The sequence below is a fragment of the Abramis brama genome (genome assembly GCF_963993115.1).
Source record: "Abramis brama genome assembly, chromosome: 1".
Lineage (NCBI taxonomy): Eukaryota > Metazoa > Chordata > Actinopteri > Cypriniformes > Leuciscidae > Abramis > Abramis brama.
Window position 1 is genome coordinate 44,281,753 of NC_139963.1, and position 21,450 is coordinate 44,303,202.

Below are 21,450 nucleotides of genomic sequence, written 5' to 3' on the forward strand. Positions count from 1 at the left end.
ATACAGGTAATGAGTTCAAACAGGTGCAGTTAATACAGGTAATGAGTGGAGAACAGGAGGGCTTCTTAAAGAAAAACTAACAGGTCTGTGAGAGCCGGAATTCTTACTGGTTGGTAGGTGATCAAATACTTATGTCATGCAATAAAATGCAAATTATTATTTAAAAATCATACAATGTGATTTTCTGGATTTTTGTTTTAGATTCCATCTCTCACAGTTGAAGTGTACCTATGATAAAAATTATAGACCTCTACATGCTTTGTAAGTAGGAAAACCTGCAAAATCGGCAGTGTATCAAATAATTGTTCTCCCCACTGTATGTATATATATATATATATATATATATATATATATATATATAAACTTTATTGTATTTATGCTCTATAAGATTGTATTGACAAGATATCAGTTTAATTAATGATTATTTGCTTGTTTGATGTTTGTTTTGTTTTGTGTGTGTGTGTGTGTGTGTGTGTGTGTGTGTGTGTGTGTGTGTGTGTGTGTGTGTGTGTGTGTGTGTGTGTGTTATAGTGCATCTCTGTAATTTCATCATGTACATGTTTGGAGCAGTTGGTCTTGTTTTGTTGAACTCTGTTACACTGACAGCAGAACTGATCCTGAAAGCACGTAAGTACATATCTAAAATGTTACTTAACATTATAGAAATCTTGTAACATCACAGTTTTATCTAATTACAAAAAAAAATTAAAAAAAATAAAAACTGAAAAAAAAAAGCTGAAAATGAACCGAACACAACATTATACAATTACTAAAATGTGCTTTACCGGTTTGCTTTTAAATGTCCCGTGTATCTTCCTTTCTCTTCAATGTTATTCTATCATTTTAATTCTTAGGAAACGGTGAGCGTGTCTTGAAGGATCTGAGAGTCATTGTCTTCCCCTCTGAATGTGTTTTTGCCTTGTATTGGCTCATTTTACTTCTGCATGCTTACTGTAAGTATCTTTTTAAAATTTTTAATTGTATTTATTATTATCAGGAGTTCAAGCACTGAAACCCAATTATGCTAAAATTTCCAAGGATCAGCATTCTCCCCTAAAAGTGATCAGGCTGACTAAACCGTAAGTCATAGAGATTTGAAACTTTGAGGTCTGGTAGTTCTCGACACCTCGTAGCACAACGTCACCAAGGCTCGCCCCGATCGGCCTGATGGTGGCGCTACCGATCGGCCTGATGGTGGCGCTACTACAGTAATAAAAGGTAGCCTATACGTTAGGGTGCATCAAATTTGAATGGGAGATTTTAATTTCAAAATATCAATTTGGCTGGCATTGCATTTTGTTCCAATTAACATAAAAATGACTTTTGCAAAGTTTTGAGGAATTTCATTGAGATTTAGGGGTGCCACCTAACACATGAACTTTGGCGAAATTTCGAAAAATGTGCAATTTTTGGTCTAATTGCCAAAAGGTTGACCTGGAAATGTTGAGTACAGTGAACTTTTATACAGTAACATGTTCTATAGGGTTATCAAAGTAAAAGTTGTTTGTTTGCGCTTTGGGCAACTTGGACATTTCTCAGAATTCAACTTTCAAGATTCTCCATTCATTTGTCCTATAGACAAAATGAATGGAGGTCAATGGGACATGTTCACGTGGCCTTACCCTGTTAATTTACTGTAACAACTACAGTGCTACTCTCAATACACATGGGACATCTACAGTGGGGAGAACAAGTATTTGATACACTGCTGATTTTTCAGGTTTTCCCACTTACAAAGCATGTAGAGGCAAAAAGCAAAAATCCAGAAAATCACATTGTATGATTTTTAAGTAATTAATTAGCATTTTATTGCATGAAGTATTTGATACATCAGAAAAGCAGAACTTAAAGGGTTAGTTCACCCAAAAATGAAAATTATGTCATTAATGACTCACCCTCATGTCGTTCCAAGCCCGTAAGACCCCCGTTCATTTTCGGAACACAGTTTAAGATATTTTAGATTTAGTCCGAGAGCTTTCTGTTCCTCCATTGAAAGTCAATGGACGGTATACTGTTCACATCCAGAAAGGCAATAAAGACATCATCAAAGTAGTCCATGTGACATCAGTGGCTCAATCTTAAGTTTATCAAGCGACGAGAATACTTTTTGTGTGCAAAAAGTAAACAAAAATAACGACTTTATTCCACTATTCATTTCCTTCTCTCTGGGCCTCGAGCTATTTCACCTAGTGTAATAGCGTACACTCTCAGAAAATAAAGTACATAATTGTACCTTTAGGGGTACAATGGCTTGTCACTGGGGCTGTACCCTCAAGGGTACAATATTGTACCCTTGGCATAGGGTACATATTTGTCCCCTTGTGATTTGTACCTTAAGAGACCAGTCTTGTACCTTTGGTGACAATTTTGTACCTTTATTTAACAGTACAAAAATGGACCCTTCAAAAATGGTACAAAATTGGCTTTAACAGGGTACAATCATTGACTATAATGATATATATATATATATATATATATATATATATATATATATATATATATATATATATATATATATATATATATATATATTACACACACACAAATTTAAAATAAAAATGTATTAAATCCTTTTTATTTTCACATTTTCCAACATTTCATTTTAAACTCAATGTCTAGCTGTGACATATAAATTATTCTCATCTGAGTAAGTGTCATTTGCCTGAAAGTCCATTTCATGTCCTTTCATCTCGACGTCGGTAACTTCTATGCCTGCTTCTGATATTTTCTGAAGGACCTCCTCGGTTGAAAGCCCTGTGAGAACCATGAGTAACCGTGCTATGACTTCTTCTCCACCGATGGCCAAAAAAAAAAAAAGACCGTGAACTGGACGTTCTTTTAAATGGAGATTCAAGCAGCCAATCAGGGCTGGCTCTACATACACTCTCAGAAAATAAAGTACATAATTGTACCTTTAGGGGTACAATGGCTTGTCACTGGGGCTGTACCCTCAAGGGTACAATATTGTACCTTAACCTTTAAAAGAAACGGTACATATATGTAACTTTTAATGCTTTTTGATCCTCAAAAAGTTACATATATGTACCTTGAGGTCCAACACTGATGTGTTAATTGAACTCTCCTGGGAGTTTATATGACTCCAGACTCAAGAGTGTTAAAGTGTTAAAATATGAGTGTTAAAGTTAATGAGACAATTAAGTGATTAATTGAGTGATGATTGACCATTATTGAAGACACCTGATGTTAACAAGCAGAATCACTGAAGGAGAAAATCTCAAATTGTAAGCCACCGTTATGGCGATGATTGTTTGCTTTAGTTGGGCACTTGACCATTATATTTTTACTTTCGATTTTGTTTGGCTGTTGTATTTTATAACTGCCAGTTGAACAAAGAAAAAAGTTATCTGATGGTGTCGGTTATATTATGACATTCATCATTTGAACTTGATCACTGAACTCATTAAGATCCTTCTTTCTGACTTCCATTTATGTTGTTGTTTACAGCATAACTGTGAATCTGCATAAATGCCCAGAATTTTTGATATAATATAAAGGATTTCTTAAAAGTTGTTTAACAAAAAAAATCATTATTTTAGGCAGGCACACACAGACGTCAAGATTCAGTCTATGCATCTCAACAATGGTGACGAGCAGAATATTCAATTAGGAAAAGTAAATTACATAGACAATTCAGATCATAATTTATTCATACCGCAATGCATGATGGGAGCCATTAATGAGTTGTGATTGGTGGCAGCCACTGCAACATGCTTTATTATTGTCACCATTGTTGAGATTCACAGGCTGATTATTGATGTCTGTGTTTTAAATGAATTTATCTGAATGTCTTTTGAGCAGAACAATGAAATATTTCTGGATTAAATACTGAAAATATGAAAAATACTGAAAATCATATGCTGTAGAATCACAGAGCTGCAGTAATTGACAACTTAAACCAAACTATCTCAATAAGTTTCGTTTTTCGGATCTCAACATGATTATGTCAAAACATAACCAACACTATCAGATCACATTTTTTCTTTGTTCATCTGACTGTTATAAATCTAGAACAGCAGACAAGCAAAATTTAAAGTAAACATATAAGTGTCAAGAGCCCAACTAAAGCAAACACCCATCACCATAACGGTGGCTTACAATTTGAGGTTTTCTCCTTCAGTGATTCTGCTTGTTAACATCAGGTGTCTTCAATAATGATCAATCATCACTAAATTAATCACTTAATTAGCTTATTAACTTTAACACTCTTGAGTGTTAATTTAACACTCATATTTTAACACTTTACACTCTTGAGTGTGGACTCATATACACTCCCAGGAGTGTTAATTTAACACTGGAGTTTTTGCTGTGTAATACTGATGCAATTTTTTTTTACATATTTTAAATGTTTAATGTTTAATGTTTAATGTTTCTCTGTATTTAACAGATGAAGGAGGCTGCCCTGCTCCCGCTACTGTGCGGCCAAATAAAAGGAAAGGTGTGTTGATGTACAGTACTGTGTGTAAATCCATACATTGGGATTGATATTAATTGTTGTGAGTCTTCATGAAGGCTGTATTTGCATTTGTAAGTGGCTGTGGCCTATTAGGTTTGGCCAATGTCCAAATGCATATGTTCATTTGTTTATTTAACAGTACGGCTTGAACAACTAATCAAAATCTTACTGAAATCGCAATATGGCCTACTGCAATTTTCAAATCATAGGAGGTGCAATATTTGTTAAAGGCAAAATTTGTGTTAAAATACCGTTTTGAATTAAATATTGTGCTGCTGCAGAGATGTCCTGGCCTTCACATCATATTCTACAGCTCTTTGTTAGATTCAAATCCTTGCAAAAATATTTTTTTTCCTTTCAGAATGCCCACATACAGTGACAGGGAGCCAGGATTATTACCCTGTGAAGAGGGTTGCCAGATACAGAGTTATCAAGGTTAAATACCACTAAAACACTATACAGGTTACATAATGTTCTTTTATTGGTGTAATGGTCTTGAAAAATTATTGGTGATTGGTATAACTGCTAAACATAGCAAATATTTGAAACTGAAAAAGTCTCACTATTTTTAGGGCCAAAAATGGAAGCAAGTGGAGTGGGAGCCATGCAAACTCTGGTAAGTACGACTTCTCATGGGTAACACATAGCCAATTAATTTTAACATGCACAAACTATTGACATATGTTAGGTAACCCCACTAAAACACAGCTATTGGAAAACGGCTACAGGGGTCTTAATGTGTGTCTTTGTGTCTACAGTTCATCTGCAGAACCAAAACATCTAATTGCATATTTCCTTATTGTGTTACAGTGGAAAGAAGTGGCCATTGGAGTGGGTGGCGGATATGGACACTTGTTAGTGCTCCCATCAGGTGCCCAAGAAGGTGCTGGAGCACTGTTAGGTTTTTTTTGTTTGTTTTGTTTTTTGCAATAGTTTGTCTTTCTTTCTTTCTTTCTTTCTTTCTTTCTTTCTTTCTTTCTTTCTTTCTTTCTTTCTTTCTTTCTTTCTTTCTTTCTTTTTTACTGTTGTGAATATAAACGCTTCTTGCGACTGGACCCTTTCATTGCCTCTTTCAGGTGTATTTCATTTTGCACTTTGTATTGGGTATTAATACTTTCATGTTTTGCACTCCAATTATTTTCAGTTTTGAGTGGCTTTAGTTATGATTTGTCGTTGTTTACTGTGCTTTCATCAATAAAACATTGAGGAATTAATTGGTTCTTTATTTTCAGATACACTATTTATTGAATTGTACACTTCATTATATGAGCATCCAAGACAACATAAAATATATATGGGAATTTATTCAGAGAATAGTTTTATAAAAAAAAAATAAAAAAAATAAACATTCGTAGCTTTTGGTCCTTAACTTTTCTCTATATAGAAACCATACTGTCTCTCCTATGAATAATACATGATGTCCTGTCAGTGTTGGGCTATTGAAACATATCAATCATCCACACTAATTATTTGATCACATATTTTGCCTACACATGTAGAGTGCACTCTCAGTTTTATACTCCAGACATCCATTTACATGTTTTAGTAATTTACAAAACAGAACTACAATTCCCTGTTGCAGCAGATTACAACGTGATAGACCACCCGTTAAATATGTAGTTCTTCTGGTTGGCAAACTAGGGTTGTAAGTAAGTAGGGTTTCAAAAAGAACTATAGTATAAAGTAAATTCCTAACAGACATGCTACTGCAAAAGCATAATACGTGTTGTATTAATTCAGACAAAAAAACATCTTCTTAAGGTTATTATTATTGGCTAAAATTGCTTGTTTGGGAGATTCATACTAGTTGCTAAGGTAACCGTGATTGCGCAGGCGCGTAGCCTGACCACAGAAACGGAAGTAAAAAAAAAAGTGTTAGGGAAAGAAATATGAACTGATATTGCCAACAAATAATTTAAAAATATGTCATCCTTTATTAAAATTTGTGTTTTCATGTTGAAATCCAGGCACTAGATGCTAGGGGCGTTTTCGTTGACATTTTGGAGAGGCAGGGTAGGCTACACTCTGGACTGGTCGCCAGTCCATCACACAACCACTCACACTCCCATTCACACCTAGAGCAATTGTAGAGTCTCCAATGAACCTATTCTATTCGTTTTCTTAAGGTTAAATATTTTAAACTAATGTTTTTATACAGAAAATAATGATAAAAAATAACACTATTTACATAGCACTTTTTTTTTTCTCCCATGTAAAGAACAAAGTGATATGTGATACAAAGACCACAAGGACATTCATACATAAATATATGCGAGTAAAAAATGGTAGACATGAATTAAAGCAAATAGCCTATAATTGTAAGCTGATATTTACATGTTGTCTAGTGTTAATTCTTGTATCCAGAGTGAAGTTATGCAGCAGGATAATGAATAACTTATCTTATTTATGGCTATAATTTACTAATTAATTAATACAACACATAACTGTATGCCTACTTGACAATTAGCATGTGAAAATTTTATTTTGTGCGATTACACACCCTGTGTAATATACCCTGTGTACAACTGGCATACAATGTTAAGATAAAAATGAAAAATCAGTAATTTAACATCTTATTTTTAAAAAATCAAAACAACAGCTCAGCATGAACTAGTTTGCATCCATGTACAACATCGTTTTATAGTTACCTGAAGTAATGCCATGGCAAATTAGTTTCTTTTGTTGGCAAGATCAGCAGCAATAACAACAGGAAATACTACTATGGGTATTGATCAGTCATTTCTGGAAAGTATTTAATGTAGTGACATGTACAGTAAATGGTTCATTCCAAAAGTATTATTATTATTTTTTTTTTATCACTGTGAATAAAACAATCAAACTATTACATCAATTTAAGTGTAACATTTTTGTACAGTAAAGGTCATTATGTTGACAAGATGAGATGGGCAAAGCTTGGGGAAGTCACCATTGTAAGAGGCTGGAGTCATTCGCAAGCTCTAGCACCACAGTTGACAGTAGAAATAGTCCATGTAACATCGGAGGTGAAATTTAAAAACCGACCTGCTGTTTGTGAACTGAGGTAACAATAGCCCAAAATAAAAGCACTGTATTAGACATTCATTACACTTCAAAAAGTTTTTTGTTTTTCTTGAAACACACCTGCAGTCCAGTCATAATGGACATGCAGTCTAAATGCATCCGACCAGTTAAAGGGATACTCCACTTTTTTTGGAAATAGGCTCATTTTACAACTCCCCCAGAGTTAAACAGTTGAGTTTTACCGTTTTCGAATCCATTCAGCCGAACTCCGGGTCTGGCGGTACCACTTTTAGCATAGCTTAGCATAGATCATTGAATCAGACAGGACCATTAGCATCTCTCTCAAAAAAATGACCAAAGAGTTTCGATATTTTTCCTATTTAAAACTTGACCCTTCTGTAGTTACATCGTGTACTAAGAGATGCTAATGGTCTTGTCCGATTCAATGATCTATGTTTAGCTTAGCATAGATTAATTTTTAACAAAAATTAATTTTTGTAAAATGAGCCTATTTCCAAAAAAAGTGGAGTATCCCTTTAAGAAGCACTCATTTACACTGCTTCAAAATCACTGTCATCTGTCATCTGAACTCTCAAAATCAACTTCTTCATGGTCCTCTGGTATCTCCTCGGGCCCATCCTCCTTAAATTATAGTCATATACAGTGTATTATATAAGTAATTATTATTATTTTATTATTTTATTTTTTTAATGGTAAGATAAAGAATATGCAGTACCTCACACTTGGTTGAATGAGCCTTGGCATGCATGACAGAAAGGAATGGTCTCATCTGCAGTAAAGGTCTGAGTTCCAACATGGAGACTGCCAACTTCTCAAGGTAAGGCCAATACTTGCAAGCAATATCTGTGCAATAGAACTGTCCGTTTGTGGCTGCTTGGAGCTCCTTCTGCAGGTACAGCGGATAAGCAAATATTTCCCCCCTGTACATGTTAAGAGCCTTGAGTAGCACTCCATGTCTGCAAACAACCACCTCAAGGCCCTCTTCATCCAGTTTACTTGCTCTTCTGGCCGTTTCGCGTGCAGCAGACCACTGACTGGCTCCACAGATCCCTTTGCCGGCAGTCTGCATGACACAATAATTCTGGTTAAAACTGAAAGTTGCTATTTTTTCTAACTAGTTACTTCATCCATCAGGATGAGTCAGGTTACATCACACCAACTGGCATCTTTATAATGATCGGTGACAATAAAGGTTTACTTTCAAACTACTACTAAAGAGGAGCTTCAGAAAATGCATCTTCTACTTTCTCTACTCTACAAACTGCAGAGATAGTCACTAGTATAGTCGCATGACAGAGATAGTCGCATGACAAACTGCATGCATAGTCACTATCTCTTGCAGAGATCTGCTATTACATAATTAATGACTAAACTAGCCACTTTGGATGCCACCACACCTACCATATCTAATTTAAACCTCAACACAAGATTGCTTGAAAGAGTGCATCATGCTCAAAGTGCTAGTAACAAACTAAGTGTATTATATAAGCTTACACCAACTAGGGATACATTATCTATTTAATAAAACAACAATCATACATTGCAAATTTTGGATATAAATCAAAGGTGCAAAAAACTACATATTTTACTAACACTTTTCATTTTACTCCTGATCTCGTCAACAAAATGGTGTACATCAGTGTCCTTGGCAATGAAGGTGCCATCAAAATAGGGTTCCTCTGACCTTGATAGAATAAGAAAAAAATATATGTTCAGTGTCAGACATTATATGTTCTGATAATTTTTAGGGCTGTGAAAAGATTAATCGCGATTCATCTTTTCACAGCCCTAATAATTTTACATGAAGTAAAACAACTACAAGTGTAAAACAACCTCAACACAAGATTGCTTGAAAGAGTGCATCATGCTCAAAGTGCTAGTAACAAACTAAGTGTATTATATAAGCTTACACCAACTAGGGATACATTATCTATTTAATAAAACAACAATCATACATTGCAAATTTTGGATATAAATCAAAGGTGCAAAAAACTACATATTTTACTAACACTTTTCATTTTACTCCTGATCTCGTCAACAAAATGGTGTACATCAGTGTCCTTGGCAATGAAGGTGCCATCAAAATAGGGTTCCTCTGACCTTGATAGAATAAGAAAAAAATATATGTTCAGTGTCAGACATTATATGTTCTGATAATTTTTAGGGCTGTGAAAAGATTAATCGCGATTCATCTTTTCACAGCCCTAATAATTTTACATGAAGTAAAACAACTACAAGTGTAAAACAACTAACCCTTTTGACTGCCGAAATCGGTACACTTTTCTGTTGCCATCTGCACAAAGAGCAAGCATGTTGGGTGTACATGCCGGGCAGGTGAAGTGCTCTACACTGGCCATTTTTTCACACTCGTACTGGCAGAATGTGTATTCCATGAAGCTTCTTTGGAATACGTCTCCATGTATTTTCCCAGCCTGTACATTTGATTAGTAAAGAGTAAAATGAAATAGCTACACTAATATTCTCTCATCTCTACTTGAGGCAACTTTGATCTACACTGATCTTACCCTTCCAAAGAGACAGGTCCTCCTCTCCAACATCCGCAAAAAACCTTGTCTCGATAATCCTGGTGCAACAGTTTTCATTTCTTCAAATGAACTGAAGACATCTACCGAAAACAGCGTGTCAGCATTCACAGATGCCGGCCAATACCCACTGCTTATTAGGTCGCTCATGTCAGGTGTCCAATGTGCCAGACATAATCTGCACAGCAAGTTTGGCAAGTGCAAATCATACCGACCTAAAATCAAAAAGTAGAACATTGTAACACACAAAGGGACAAGAATAAATAAAAATATAAACCATAATTCATACCATTTATGCAAACCAAAATGATTGCTCTGCCAGCTGATTCTGTGACGTTTGAAGGGTCGCAAGTACATAACTGGACAGGTCTCACTGTAGGCAATAAACATACTGAAAAGAGAAGTGAAATAATTAGTGAGAAAGCATTAAAAATATGTCCAATTAAGATAATAAAAGTAAAAAAATTAAATAGAATAAAACTTTAATCACTTTACCAAAAAGGTTCAGAACACTACCTTGATTGACCAGTGTATATTTGCCATCTTTTTGTACACAGCACACTGTTGGCTCAATGGGCTTGTAAATTCCCTCAATGCAGGACTCCCTGTTATGGAGGGTGAGTTTTTTGTGTACGTATATGTCACAATCCATACACAGCCACTCTTGGGGCATGCAGTCTCTGCAGCGAATGACGGCAGGAGATGTGCAGTGGCTGCAGTTATTTTCTGGAGCCACATTGCAGGACAGCAAGCAGTTGATGTGATGGGACCTTGCTTTCCGCCACTCATCTTGGGCTACAGATTGGCGCAAGCACCATGATGTGGATGTTGAAGGACACTTGCTGGTGCCTTGAACATCTCCTGAGGTCAGAATGTCCTGCAGTTTCTGCATCTCACTGTCTAAAAGACAGAAATAAGAAAATAATCATTCCTTTCATGCTTATTGCTAACTTGCTTAATTACAGTAAGGTCAGGTGTCATCTTACCAAATGAGTGTTGAGAGCAGTTTGATTGGGTAACTGTGGGAACCTCCTCAGATGACTCAAAAGGAGTAGTGCCCTCACTGCCAACAACGGAATCAACTGAAAAGATTGGTAGAAAGGAACGAGATAACAATTTTCATGTCTTACAAGCATATAATACAGTGTTCATTAGTGACTTAAGGCTATAATAGGCTAATTGACATGTCTGACAATTCCATTAATCTCTAAAAGTTTTTTTCCCTCATTATCTGGACATAATCTTGAACTGTTAGCAGCATGAACCTGACACTGATTGCTTCACTTCCACTTAATTTCTTTGGAATTGCTTAGCATTACAGTGAAGTCAATAACATAAGTAACACATCCATCACCATGTTGTGTTTCTGATGGCACAGTTTAACATACAGTATTCAAAGGAAAATTATTAAAAACCAGAAACAGAAATCCTAAGTTTTACCATGGAAAAAAATAAAGGAAAAAGCTGTGCACTGGAAGCCCCACAGTTTGGTGGTCTATGTTTCAAAAGTGACACAAAACCATATTTATGTTACCTAACAAATAGCAAGCTAAATTCTGTATACAATGGGCACAAGTTATATTTAGTTAAGAAAGATTGGGTGGGTAATCACAAAAAATCCTGGAAGACATGGATTACCTGTAGCTGAAGCACGTTTTCGTGTCTCTCCACTTCTGCTTCTTTTTAGCAGTGGACGTCCTTCAGCATCTCTCTCCACCCATCGGACATTAAATTTACTGCCTTTAGCAGATGTTGCTTTGCCCGTTGCTTCCTTTGCCTTGCATGACAGAAAGTGAGCATAGTATGATAACACTGAAATACAGCCAACTCTTGAGCAGTTCATTCAAATTTTGCACTCCAATTCCCACTCTTTAGTATTATTACCAATACTGGAAGATCACTGTCTCAAAAAAAAAAACTTACTTTGGTTTGAGCAAGAAGCATGTCTGCAATGAAAATAGCATCATCTGCTCTCCCTCGGTCTTGCTGAGCAGCCATTTCAAAGATACTATACTGGAAAGGAAGATAAAAACACGGTCAGACAAAAAGAATTGAGGACAGAGTATAGACTATATAAAACTACATTTCTAAAAATGTTTTGGACAGTGAGAGAGAGAGTAATGTGAAAGAAAAATAAAGAATAGAGTAACAATACTTACTTCAAGACAGTGAAGCTTTAGAAGAAAGAAATTGAGAGAGAGAGAGAGAGAGAGAGAGAGAGAGAGAGAGAGAGTGAGTGAGTGAATTAGAAATAGAGAAAGTGTGTGAGAGAGAGAGGTAGTAAGAGGAGTATAGGAGTGGCTCTTAAAAGAGCCGTTGGTTTTCTTATAAAGAGATACAGGTGGCGGTAACAGGGAAGGATGGTGGGTAAAAACAGGAGCTGTTGGACAAAGGGGAACAAAAACATAGTTAATTCTCTTGCAGCAAGGCTTCATGGATTTGTCATATTATAAAGTAGTATAAAGTAGTAAAACCATTGTTAATTTTTAAAGGACTGCCACTGTTGTACCCAATAGGTAAAACTTTTGCACATTTTCTTCTGACAGATTTATTAACAACAATTACAGAACATAACACAATCCATTTGAACTTTAACGATCAATCAAAATAAAAGGCTGCATTTATTTGATAAAAAATACAGTAAATATTTGTAAAAACAAATATTGTAAAATATTATTGCAATTTAAAACAGGCGATCTGTTTTCCATTTGAATATGTTAAAATGTAATTTATTCCTGTGATCAAAGCTGAATTTTCAGCATCATAATTATTAGGACAGCATTTACATGAAATATATATATTTGTGTAACAATGTAAAAGCCTTTACTGTCACGTTTAATCAATTTAATGCATACTTTCTAAATAAAATAAATTCGTGCTAAATAAATAAAATTACTGGTTTTTAAAAAAACACCTTAGGATCGATATTTTGTATGTGTGGATAGATCCTTTAGATTAGAATAGATACAACATCAGTAACGTTTAGGCCTATCGATATTTCATTATCGAAATTCGCGCATATTATCATCATCATCATCATCATCAAGTTACTTCCCATCGACCATAACAACTTTTTATAATGTTAATATAACATAATATGCAGTCATTGCAGCTTTCTGTGATTAATTAATTAACGTTAGCCAATTAATATCAATTTCCATTAACGTTATTGACCACGGTAACGTTAACAGCACCATAGATTAAAAAGCCCCACAGTACACACACACACACACACACACACACACACAAATATAACGTTAGGCTACAGCAACGTTAGTATTTCTTAAATTACAGAACCATAATAAAAATGTATGGCTTTGACCGACCTGACGCGGGAATTTTGGAGAATGCAATATATCGCTTCTCTCTTTGCTCCGTGGGGAGTTGTTGGCATTGAGGAAATCATCGCCCCCTACCGATACTCAACCGATACTCAACCTTCATTCATGCGTGTCATTTTCACGCCTAGAGGAGGCAAAGCGTGACATTGACACGCATCCGCTTGTGGACCAGCGTGTGTATTACACGCTTTAGCGTGATACCGGGTTGGTGTGTGTGTGTGTGTGTGTGTGTGTGTGTGTTTATAGTGCCTCTCTGTAATTTCATCATGTACATGTTTGGAGCAGTTGGTCTTGTTTTGTCGAGCTCTGTTACACTGACAGCAGAACTGATCCTGAAAGCACGTAAGTACATATCTAAAATATTATATTATACAGTTTTATCTAATTACACACACACACACACACACACAAAAAAACATGCTGAAAATGAACCGAACACAACATTATACAACTACTAAAATGTGCTTTACCGTTTTGCTTTCAAATGTCCCGTGTATCTTCCTTTCTCTTCAATGTTATTCTATCATTTTAATTCTTAGGAAACGGCGAGCGTGTCTTGAAGGATCTGAGAGTCATTGTCTTCCCCTCTGAATGTGTTTTTGCCTTGTATTGGCTCATTTTACTTCTTCATGCTTACTGTAAGTATCTTTTTAAAATTTTAAATTGTATTTATTATTGTTAGGGGTTCAAGCGCGTAGCACTGGAACCAAATTGTAAATGCTAAAATTTCCAAGGATCAGCATTCTCTCCTAAAAGTGATCAGACTGACCAAACCGTAAGTCATAGAGACTTGAAACTTTGAGGGCTGGTAGTTCTCACAGCGTCTACAACGTCACCAAGGCTCGCTCCGATCGGCCTGATGGTGGCGCTACAGTGATAAAAGGTAGCCTATACATAATGGCTCATAACTCCAAACTGTTCGTCGCAAAATTATGCATATAGCGGAAACACAAAACACACTAATTACGCATAGGCCTATAGGTCGGGAACTGAAGATAGAATTTATATTCATTTTGCGGAGACACATTTATGTGGCCAAGTGTAAATGGAACCGTTTTAACAAATCGGATAGCTTTCCAGTCAGTAAAAATGCATGAAGTGGTGTAAATAGGCCTTTAATGAGTTAAGAATTATTTTTTTATAATCTAAAGAAACCTTTTCCACTATAAAGAACCTTTAATACAATGGAAAGATTCCATGGATGTTAAAATTTCTTCACTGAAACATCAATAACAGTAAATAACCTGTATTTTTAAGAGTGTATCCTAATATGACAGTAAATGGGGCTGATGGGTCACTGGTTTATTTGACAGTATCCATAATGCTGATTTGTAACAGATGCAAACAGTTATTGAAATGAAGGAAGCTCAATGCTGGTAAAATGAGACAAACATTCACATACTCCTTACAGAGGCTGATTCCTTGCTGTGACTCTGATTTTCCCTTAATAATTATTAATTATTAACATTTTAAACAACTTTCTCTCTCTAATGTCTCCTGTCATATAGGGAAGGTTGTTACAACTGAGTAAGTTCAGATTTTTATTCAATACAGTTCTCAGGCCTATGTATGTATATACAGTACATTCAACTGTGTATATTCAATGTTAAATCTGTAATTGTCTTTTCTAATACAGATTTACACAGAATCAAAGGAACACATATCAAAGACACAGCAGTCAACTCAGGGTAATACAATAATTATGTGTGATATAAACTGATCTGCAAGTTTTGACATCTTCACAGTTCAGATGTGTAGTTGCCAAATAACAATGTCTTGTTTTAAACACAGAACACTGCAGCAGAGACTCATGAAATGGAGAATCTGTCAGCGCCTGATTCTACTGTTTCAGACACAGTGATCGAGTGACTCTTCCACATTTCTCCTGCACTCTGACGCTCTCTCCATCTGTAAAAAACAACTAAACCAGGCTGAAGACTTCAAAATGTGTTGCATTCTGTTGCAAATTGCTTGGATCATTTTATATTGGTTGTTGAATCATTTCAAAAGTAAACCATGGCAGTATTAAGCTTCTTATAAACCAAAAAGTGTTGTTTTTTTTTCTTTCATAAACAGTCAGATTTCGATACAGCGCTTTTGTAAAGTGTTGTGTTCTAAAAAATGTGAATATATTCATCTTTGAGTATTTAGTTAAATATGAGGGAGTTGTACATGTTTTGTAAATGTTTATGTGGCTATTGCGTCAGTATTAGGCATCAGCTTTTATGCACAGGCTGTTTTTTACTTTTGATGACTCAGAGATATAATTTTTCAACTGAAAATGGATCTGCTTGTGTTTGTCTTTATTGTGATAATGTCTCAGGGTACTGAATGTAGCCATACACTGAAGTTGCAGAATTGGTTGTGCCAAATATATTTATGTAATGTTTACAAACCAGTTTGTAAAAACATACAAATTCTTTTGTAAAGTGTCTGAATTTAGTCTGTGTTTGAGTGCTGTCAGATAATAATACATGTTCAGAGAATGCTTTCTATTGAAGTCTTCAAGCTCATCAAATATGAGAAAAAAAAAAAAAAACTTTCTTCTTGAAAACTTGAAAAGTGTCCAGTTATTCTGGTCGATTTCATAAGAACCACTAGTTTTTCAGTAGACTGTTTCTATTATTTTGCTGGTTACTGCTCATAGAAGATTGTCTTTTAGTTTCATCAAATTGAGCTGTTGTCATCTAACAATAATATACAATGCAGATTTATTAACCTAAAGTAAAAGATGTGAATATAAGGAAAAGTGAACGAGAGGTTTATAATCCTCAGCGAAAGGACGTAAATGATTATTTATGATTCCATGTCCAGAGGAATAACTCAAGGAATAGGCTATAGTTAAATTCGTAAAACATTATACAAAACCGGAATATGGCTTAATTCTACTTTATGGGCTTGTTGCCGATCTCTCTCATTCGGCACAGATCCAAAAGTATCCATAGTCTCGATGTAACATTTGGTTCAAAATAGAACGAGCGCTAAAGTAACATTTCAGATCATATGTTTGGTTAACAGAGACACCATCACTTTTCATTATTAATATTCATAAGACAAGGCAGTTGGATTGTCAACACACTATCATAACCAAAAAATAAATAATCTCTCCCTCTCGAAGGAAATAACATCACAACATTTATTTCCATCAAGATGTACATTTTTGGTCAAGATCTTGTATTGTCAATGCAGAAGTCCAGTAGCCTGACTACGTCAGTCTTCGTACTTCCGCTCAATTTCAGTTCGCTCCTGTACTCAGTCTGAGATAGCGACCTATCTTTACGTTTTCCTCCGGCCTCAAAACAGCCGGCCAATCAACGAACAGAGGGCGGGCTGAGAGCCGTGACGTAGACGCTAAGATTGTACCGTGGATGCGTAGATTTACTTCACATAATCTGCAAAAGTCGTTCACAGCCATGTTTACTCCGGTATTTCGCTCGATGGTTTTGTTTTCGCTTCATACATGTGTTTACAGTGGAAGTTAGATGCGGCTGAGCATGCGCATAACACACGCCATAACCAAACGTTAAGTGATTGGCTTACGGGTAACCAATGATTTTAAACTTCAGACAAGCGCCCTTTTCAATTATGCCATTCCAGACTGTCTACGAAGCAAAGCGAAGTAGCAGAGTTTGGTATTACCAGGCTAGAAGTCCAGCACTCTGTAAAGTCTCCTCCAGCGCATCCCAAACACACTCAATGAGTTTAAGCTCTGGATTCAGAGGAGCCGATTCATGTGTGGAAATGAATCGTTATGCTCCTCACAACCATTCTTTGTTGTTTGATCTGTATTGACTGAAAGCATTTCTTAAAATATGTCAATGCCATTGTTTTGTCTCAAGATGCACACCAGTAATGTTTACGTGTTTTTAATAAGGCACGTTTTTAAAGGCCTTTGAATTTAGGCCTAATCCTGGCTTTGAAACCAGGCCTCTGTGAAACCAGGCCTCTGTGAAACCAGGCCTCTGTGAAACCAGGCCTCAGACTCATAAGCATTTTCCTATTTAAACAAGTGCTTATAAAGGAATAAAGTGTTGCAGTTAGTTTGCACAGTTACAATGATATTTTTATTTTGCATAATTTCAATCTGATGAAGATCCACTGGATTGAAATGTTAACATCAAGTCAGATGATATGCCAAAAAAAAAGAAAAAAGTTGCATTTGAAAGTATAAAAATAAGCTCCTGTTCAGCTGTTTTGGGGCTTTTGCAGATTAGACGGTAACTTTAAGTTGTCTTGACGCCACTTCAACACTTTAAAATAAAGAATTAAACATTTTTGTGCACACTGAAATCTCACAAACGTGTAATAAGATGTCTAAGATTTGTTTTGCAGTCGTTCACACTGTTCAATTCTTGTGAAGAATAACAGGTAAAAAATGAAAATGTGACTTTTATAGCTTACTTTGTTTACTTTCATTCAAAGACAATCTGTATTTATGAGTCAAGATGACAGATTTTCTCATGTCCTTTTTCTCCGAGTGAAACTCATCCAGACTCCAGATGCTGTCAGTCCTAAATGATGTAGTCCAGCTGTGCGGTCTCTACCACCAGCGGTAGTGTGCGTATGCCCTGTTGGCTTCGGCCATCTTGTGAAGGTCGTGTTTGCGCTTCACCACATTTCCCTCATTAGTGAAGGCGGCCAGCAGCTCCTGCGAGAGTTTCTCGTACATGTGTGTGCGACGGTGCTTGTTGTCTCTGCATTCTGTGATCAGCCACTTCATGGCCAGAAAACGCCGGCGATTATCCGTGAGAGGGACGGGAACCTGCAAGAACAATAACAGAGAAAGATTCAGTATTTGATCTGAGTTTTGATGTGATTCCTAGAGCTTGACAACATCGTACATTGTATGGAAAAGATCAGAATGGACTTTCTGCATAACATCTGCTTTTGTGGTTGATGTAGTAAATGATGATAGTTTTCACTTCTTGGATGAATTATCCCTTTAAATTTATTCATAAAATTCTATTCAGAGAGCTGCAAAATACTGCATAAAATCCATGTATTATAAATCACTCTGGATAAAATGGTGCATATTTCAGTTTTCAAAAATGTTAAAGATAAATATTGTCGAAAACATGTTGTACATTCTATTCGTCACAATTGTGTGGATTTCTGTTGCCATCATTTTTGTTAAATAAATACAATTAAATATTCAGTCACATTTCTCAAGATCATTTTATCAATGTTGGCCCTTTAACAACCTATTAGTGAACACTAATTCTGAATTTGAACTGAGAATTGTAGACCTACAACACCTGGGGCCTCGAGTATAAAACTTTAAGTAGATTTCATCCTAAAAGCATGTGTACGCCAGAAGACCAGAACGTGCACAATATTCCCTTTTCAAAACTATATATGGCACTTACAACGCCTAGTTTTACTAAGCAAAACGTCATCTGCATATCATTTCCATAATGCATTTCCATCCATGTGATACCGTGTTTAAAGATACAAGACATTAGGAACACATGACTATAAATGCTATTTGTGCCATCAGATTACATGTCTAAAAATCTTTCAGTATCCTTGTCTTGTTTTAGAATAAATACTATATCAAACAGTTAAATTGATTTAAAAAAATCCTACTTTTCAGAGAAAGCTTTCAGTGAAGAGTTATTCTCATTCTTTTCCACTGGCCAAATAGTATTTTTAATTGTTTTAAATAGTTTTTAAACTAAAATTTATTCAATGTTGCCTATAACGCTACCATATATATTTTAATATGTTTTTACAGTATATTTTTAATGGAAACAGATATTCCTCATTACTTTTTTGCATTATAAATACTATTGTCTGACTCAGTGCATCACTGACAAATCATTTTTTTCTTAAATGTGCAAATCTTACCGTTTCCTTCAAATTCTATCCTTCAAATACAGTGGTATTTTTCATAATGTTGTGAAGATGACAGGAGGAGTTATCATTACGCTGCTGTCTGCTTTGACATGACATCAACAGCAGAGTTTGTACAGTACTGCGTCATCAGACCTTTTCAAACCGGCCAATGGACCATTCGACCACTGAACAAATCCAGCAGTGTCCGCCATAATATCAGAGTCGCATCACTAATTATTATTCCCGCGAGACATGAGTTCTGCAATTTAATAAGAGGAATTATCATGCGCCTACAGCACTCCTCACTGTCATTAAAACCTAGCTTGTGTTCAAAAGCAGAGCATCCACTACAAATATCTACATTCATTTAATTTTTGCTTAACTTCTGGATTATAACCATGTAATCTGAGTGCTTAATTCCATTACTGACAGAGAAATATTTAATCTAAATGTGTATCAAAATGAAAACAGAGTTTCAAATCATTCTGTTTCCTTCATTACTTTGCTCACTCCAGTAAACGAGTGCGTTCGCAAGGTCTAGAGGACAGCGTATTTACACTGTTTACTTTTTATAAATCCCGATATGTGCTCGGAACGCACATTTCAATGCAATTTGTATGCATGAGCAACATTTTTATACATCAAGGCCCCTGGTCATATTATCTCACAGTCGTAAAGTAAATATTCAAGGTTGTTCGCTGACCTGGTAAAACTTCCCTCCTTTCTGAACACTGGCCAGACCAATGATGGGTTTGCAGTTCTCCAGAGCCTGATGGAAGATGGCGTACGGATTACACTCCACCTCGTCTCTCTTCGCTGCAGGAGATTTGTGGTATTTCTCCACCTGTCTTCTCTTTATGGTCTCCAGCGTCTGAACAGACACAAAACATCCAAGCAGAAATTATGTCAACACTCATTTCAGGTAATGTACCATGGTATTTTACAAGTGTATAGAATGGGATTTCAGCCAAACCTGTGTCATGATTCCTCTAGCAAGGATTTTGTTGCCATCTTGCATCATCATGTTGATGAACTTGCTGTTGGAGGAAAACAGAAAATCAACATTATGAAGAATACACACAGTAGGGTCCAAAAATATGAAAGCTTGTTATCACTGCAACTTTTTATTCTGTGTATTGGTGATATTGTTTTTAAAATTTACACCATAATTCAAATAATATCAGCATAGCTTGTTTCAATTACTTAGATTTCAATGGTGGCCTCAGACTTTTGGACCCCACTGCGTTTATATACAGTTCTTAAAGCTATAGTAACATTTAAAGTTGCTCGTTAAGCTCTTTTGGTTTGTACCTTATCAAAGGGTCGCTGAAAGCAGAGCTGGTGTCGCTCGACAACGCTGCTTTTATCGGACTCACTGTTTTCAGTTCCTGCAGCTCTTTCTCTTCAACACTGAGCTCTGACTCTGGCACAGCATCTTTACTGGGATCAGGATCCAGATAGTATGGATTATACCGACTCCATCTCACGAAACACACACTGAGAAAACATAATAGACATAATATCAGCCGATATAAATCTTCATAACAGAGAAAAATCAGTACAAACAGCAGCTTTGGTTTAGAAACAGATTTAAGCACATGGTTCAGTTTGCGAAGAACAGCGTGAAATCAACAATGAATCATACAAAGTATGAATTACAGAGCAACGTCGATATGATTTAGACCTCATTTCGGACATTCATTGTACAAAATAAATAAATAAAACTAGTAAAATGTACCTCGGTGTCCAAGGTTTCAGTAAATATCTGACGGAGGCTGCCATCTTTAGAAAGATGTCATGAGTTTGTCTCAGATCAGCTTGAGCAACACAACATCTGACCTTCACAGTTAGAGGATAAATAGAAACACTGATCTCAGATCAGCGGTTCAACTCACTCTGACGCGACCGTGAAAGGACCTCAAATGGAGAACGCGACCTAAGATATTGCCTGAGTAAAATAATACTACAAAATATGTGTTTTAAAATTTAAAAAGTCTAGCATTTTTACCTTTATAGTATTTTATATACGCTGTTTTTATTTTATTTTTTGCTCAGTAGACTAAATTACTAAATACACTGAAAATAGGCACCTTAGTGAGTTTCCTGTCGGCTAAATGTGTTTGTGCTGCCCCCAAGCGTCGCAGATAAATCAATAAAATAAAGCAATCATTTACACAAGGTTCAAATCTCAATGATGTTTAATTCTGTCTACTGTGTCTAGTATAAAAAAAATTGC

The 21,450-nt window shown here is 35.8% G+C and overlaps 3 protein-coding genes across 4 annotated transcripts in view; 1 reads left to right on the plus strand and 2 right to left on the minus strand.

Annotated features, from left to right (window-relative positions):
* The window catches only part of LOC311088002 (uncharacterized protein), a 34,903-nt gene extending 28,947 nt beyond the window's left edge, over positions 1 to 5,956 (plus strand). The window contains exons 16-21 of the mRNA XM_084121610.1: positions 532 to 627; positions 855 to 953; positions 4,406 to 4,456; positions 4,836 to 4,909; positions 5,047 to 5,090; positions 5,285 to 5,956. Coding sequence (XP_083977736.1) covers positions 532 to 627; positions 855 to 953; positions 4,406 to 4,456; positions 4,836 to 4,909; positions 5,047 to 5,090; positions 5,285 to 5,333 — 413 coding nt within the window. The 3' untranslated portion in view covers positions 5,334 to 5,956. The remainder of the gene's footprint in view (positions 1 to 531; positions 628 to 854; positions 954 to 4,405; positions 4,457 to 4,835; positions 4,910 to 5,046; positions 5,091 to 5,284) is intronic.
* Positions 5,957 to 9,413: 3,457 nt separating this feature from the next.
* Positions 9,414 to 13,578, minus strand: LOC311088034 (uncharacterized protein). Of its 2 annotated transcripts, XM_084121671.1 has the most exons (10): positions 13,365 to 13,578; positions 12,198 to 12,418; positions 11,962 to 12,051; positions 11,677 to 11,815; positions 11,025 to 11,120; positions 10,555 to 10,938; positions 10,328 to 10,429; positions 10,021 to 10,253; positions 9,749 to 9,927; positions 9,414 to 9,595 (listed from the first exon to the last, which is right to left on the minus strand). In XM_084121671.1, exons 3-10 carry the CDS (start codon positions 12,034 to 12,036, stop codon positions 9,472 to 9,474), a joined length of 1,332 nt encoding a protein of 443 aa, XP_083977797.1. In that variant the 5' UTR covers positions 12,037 to 12,051; positions 12,198 to 12,418; positions 13,365 to 13,578; the 3' UTR covers positions 9,414 to 9,471. The 2 variants fall into 2 exon arrangements, with proteins under 2 accessions (XP_083977797.1, XP_083977796.1); XM_084121670.1 differs by lacking the exon at positions 13,365 to 13,578 and having other exon boundaries at positions 12,198 to 13,049.
* Positions 13,579 to 17,420: 3,842 nt separating this feature from the next.
* On the minus strand, positions 17,421 to 21,092 carry mrps7 (mitochondrial ribosomal protein S7). Its single transcript, XM_084121782.1, has 5 exons — positions 20,953 to 21,092; positions 20,526 to 20,711; positions 20,188 to 20,251; positions 19,918 to 20,085; positions 17,421 to 18,141 (listed from the first exon to the last, which is right to left on the minus strand). The coding sequence occupies exons 1-5, from the start codon at positions 20,994 to 20,996 to the stop codon at positions 17,920 to 17,922; spliced, it is 684 nt and encodes a 227-aa protein (XP_083977908.1). The 5' UTR covers positions 20,997 to 21,092; the 3' UTR covers positions 17,421 to 17,919.
* Between the last annotated feature and the right edge of the window lie 358 nt (positions 21,093 to 21,450).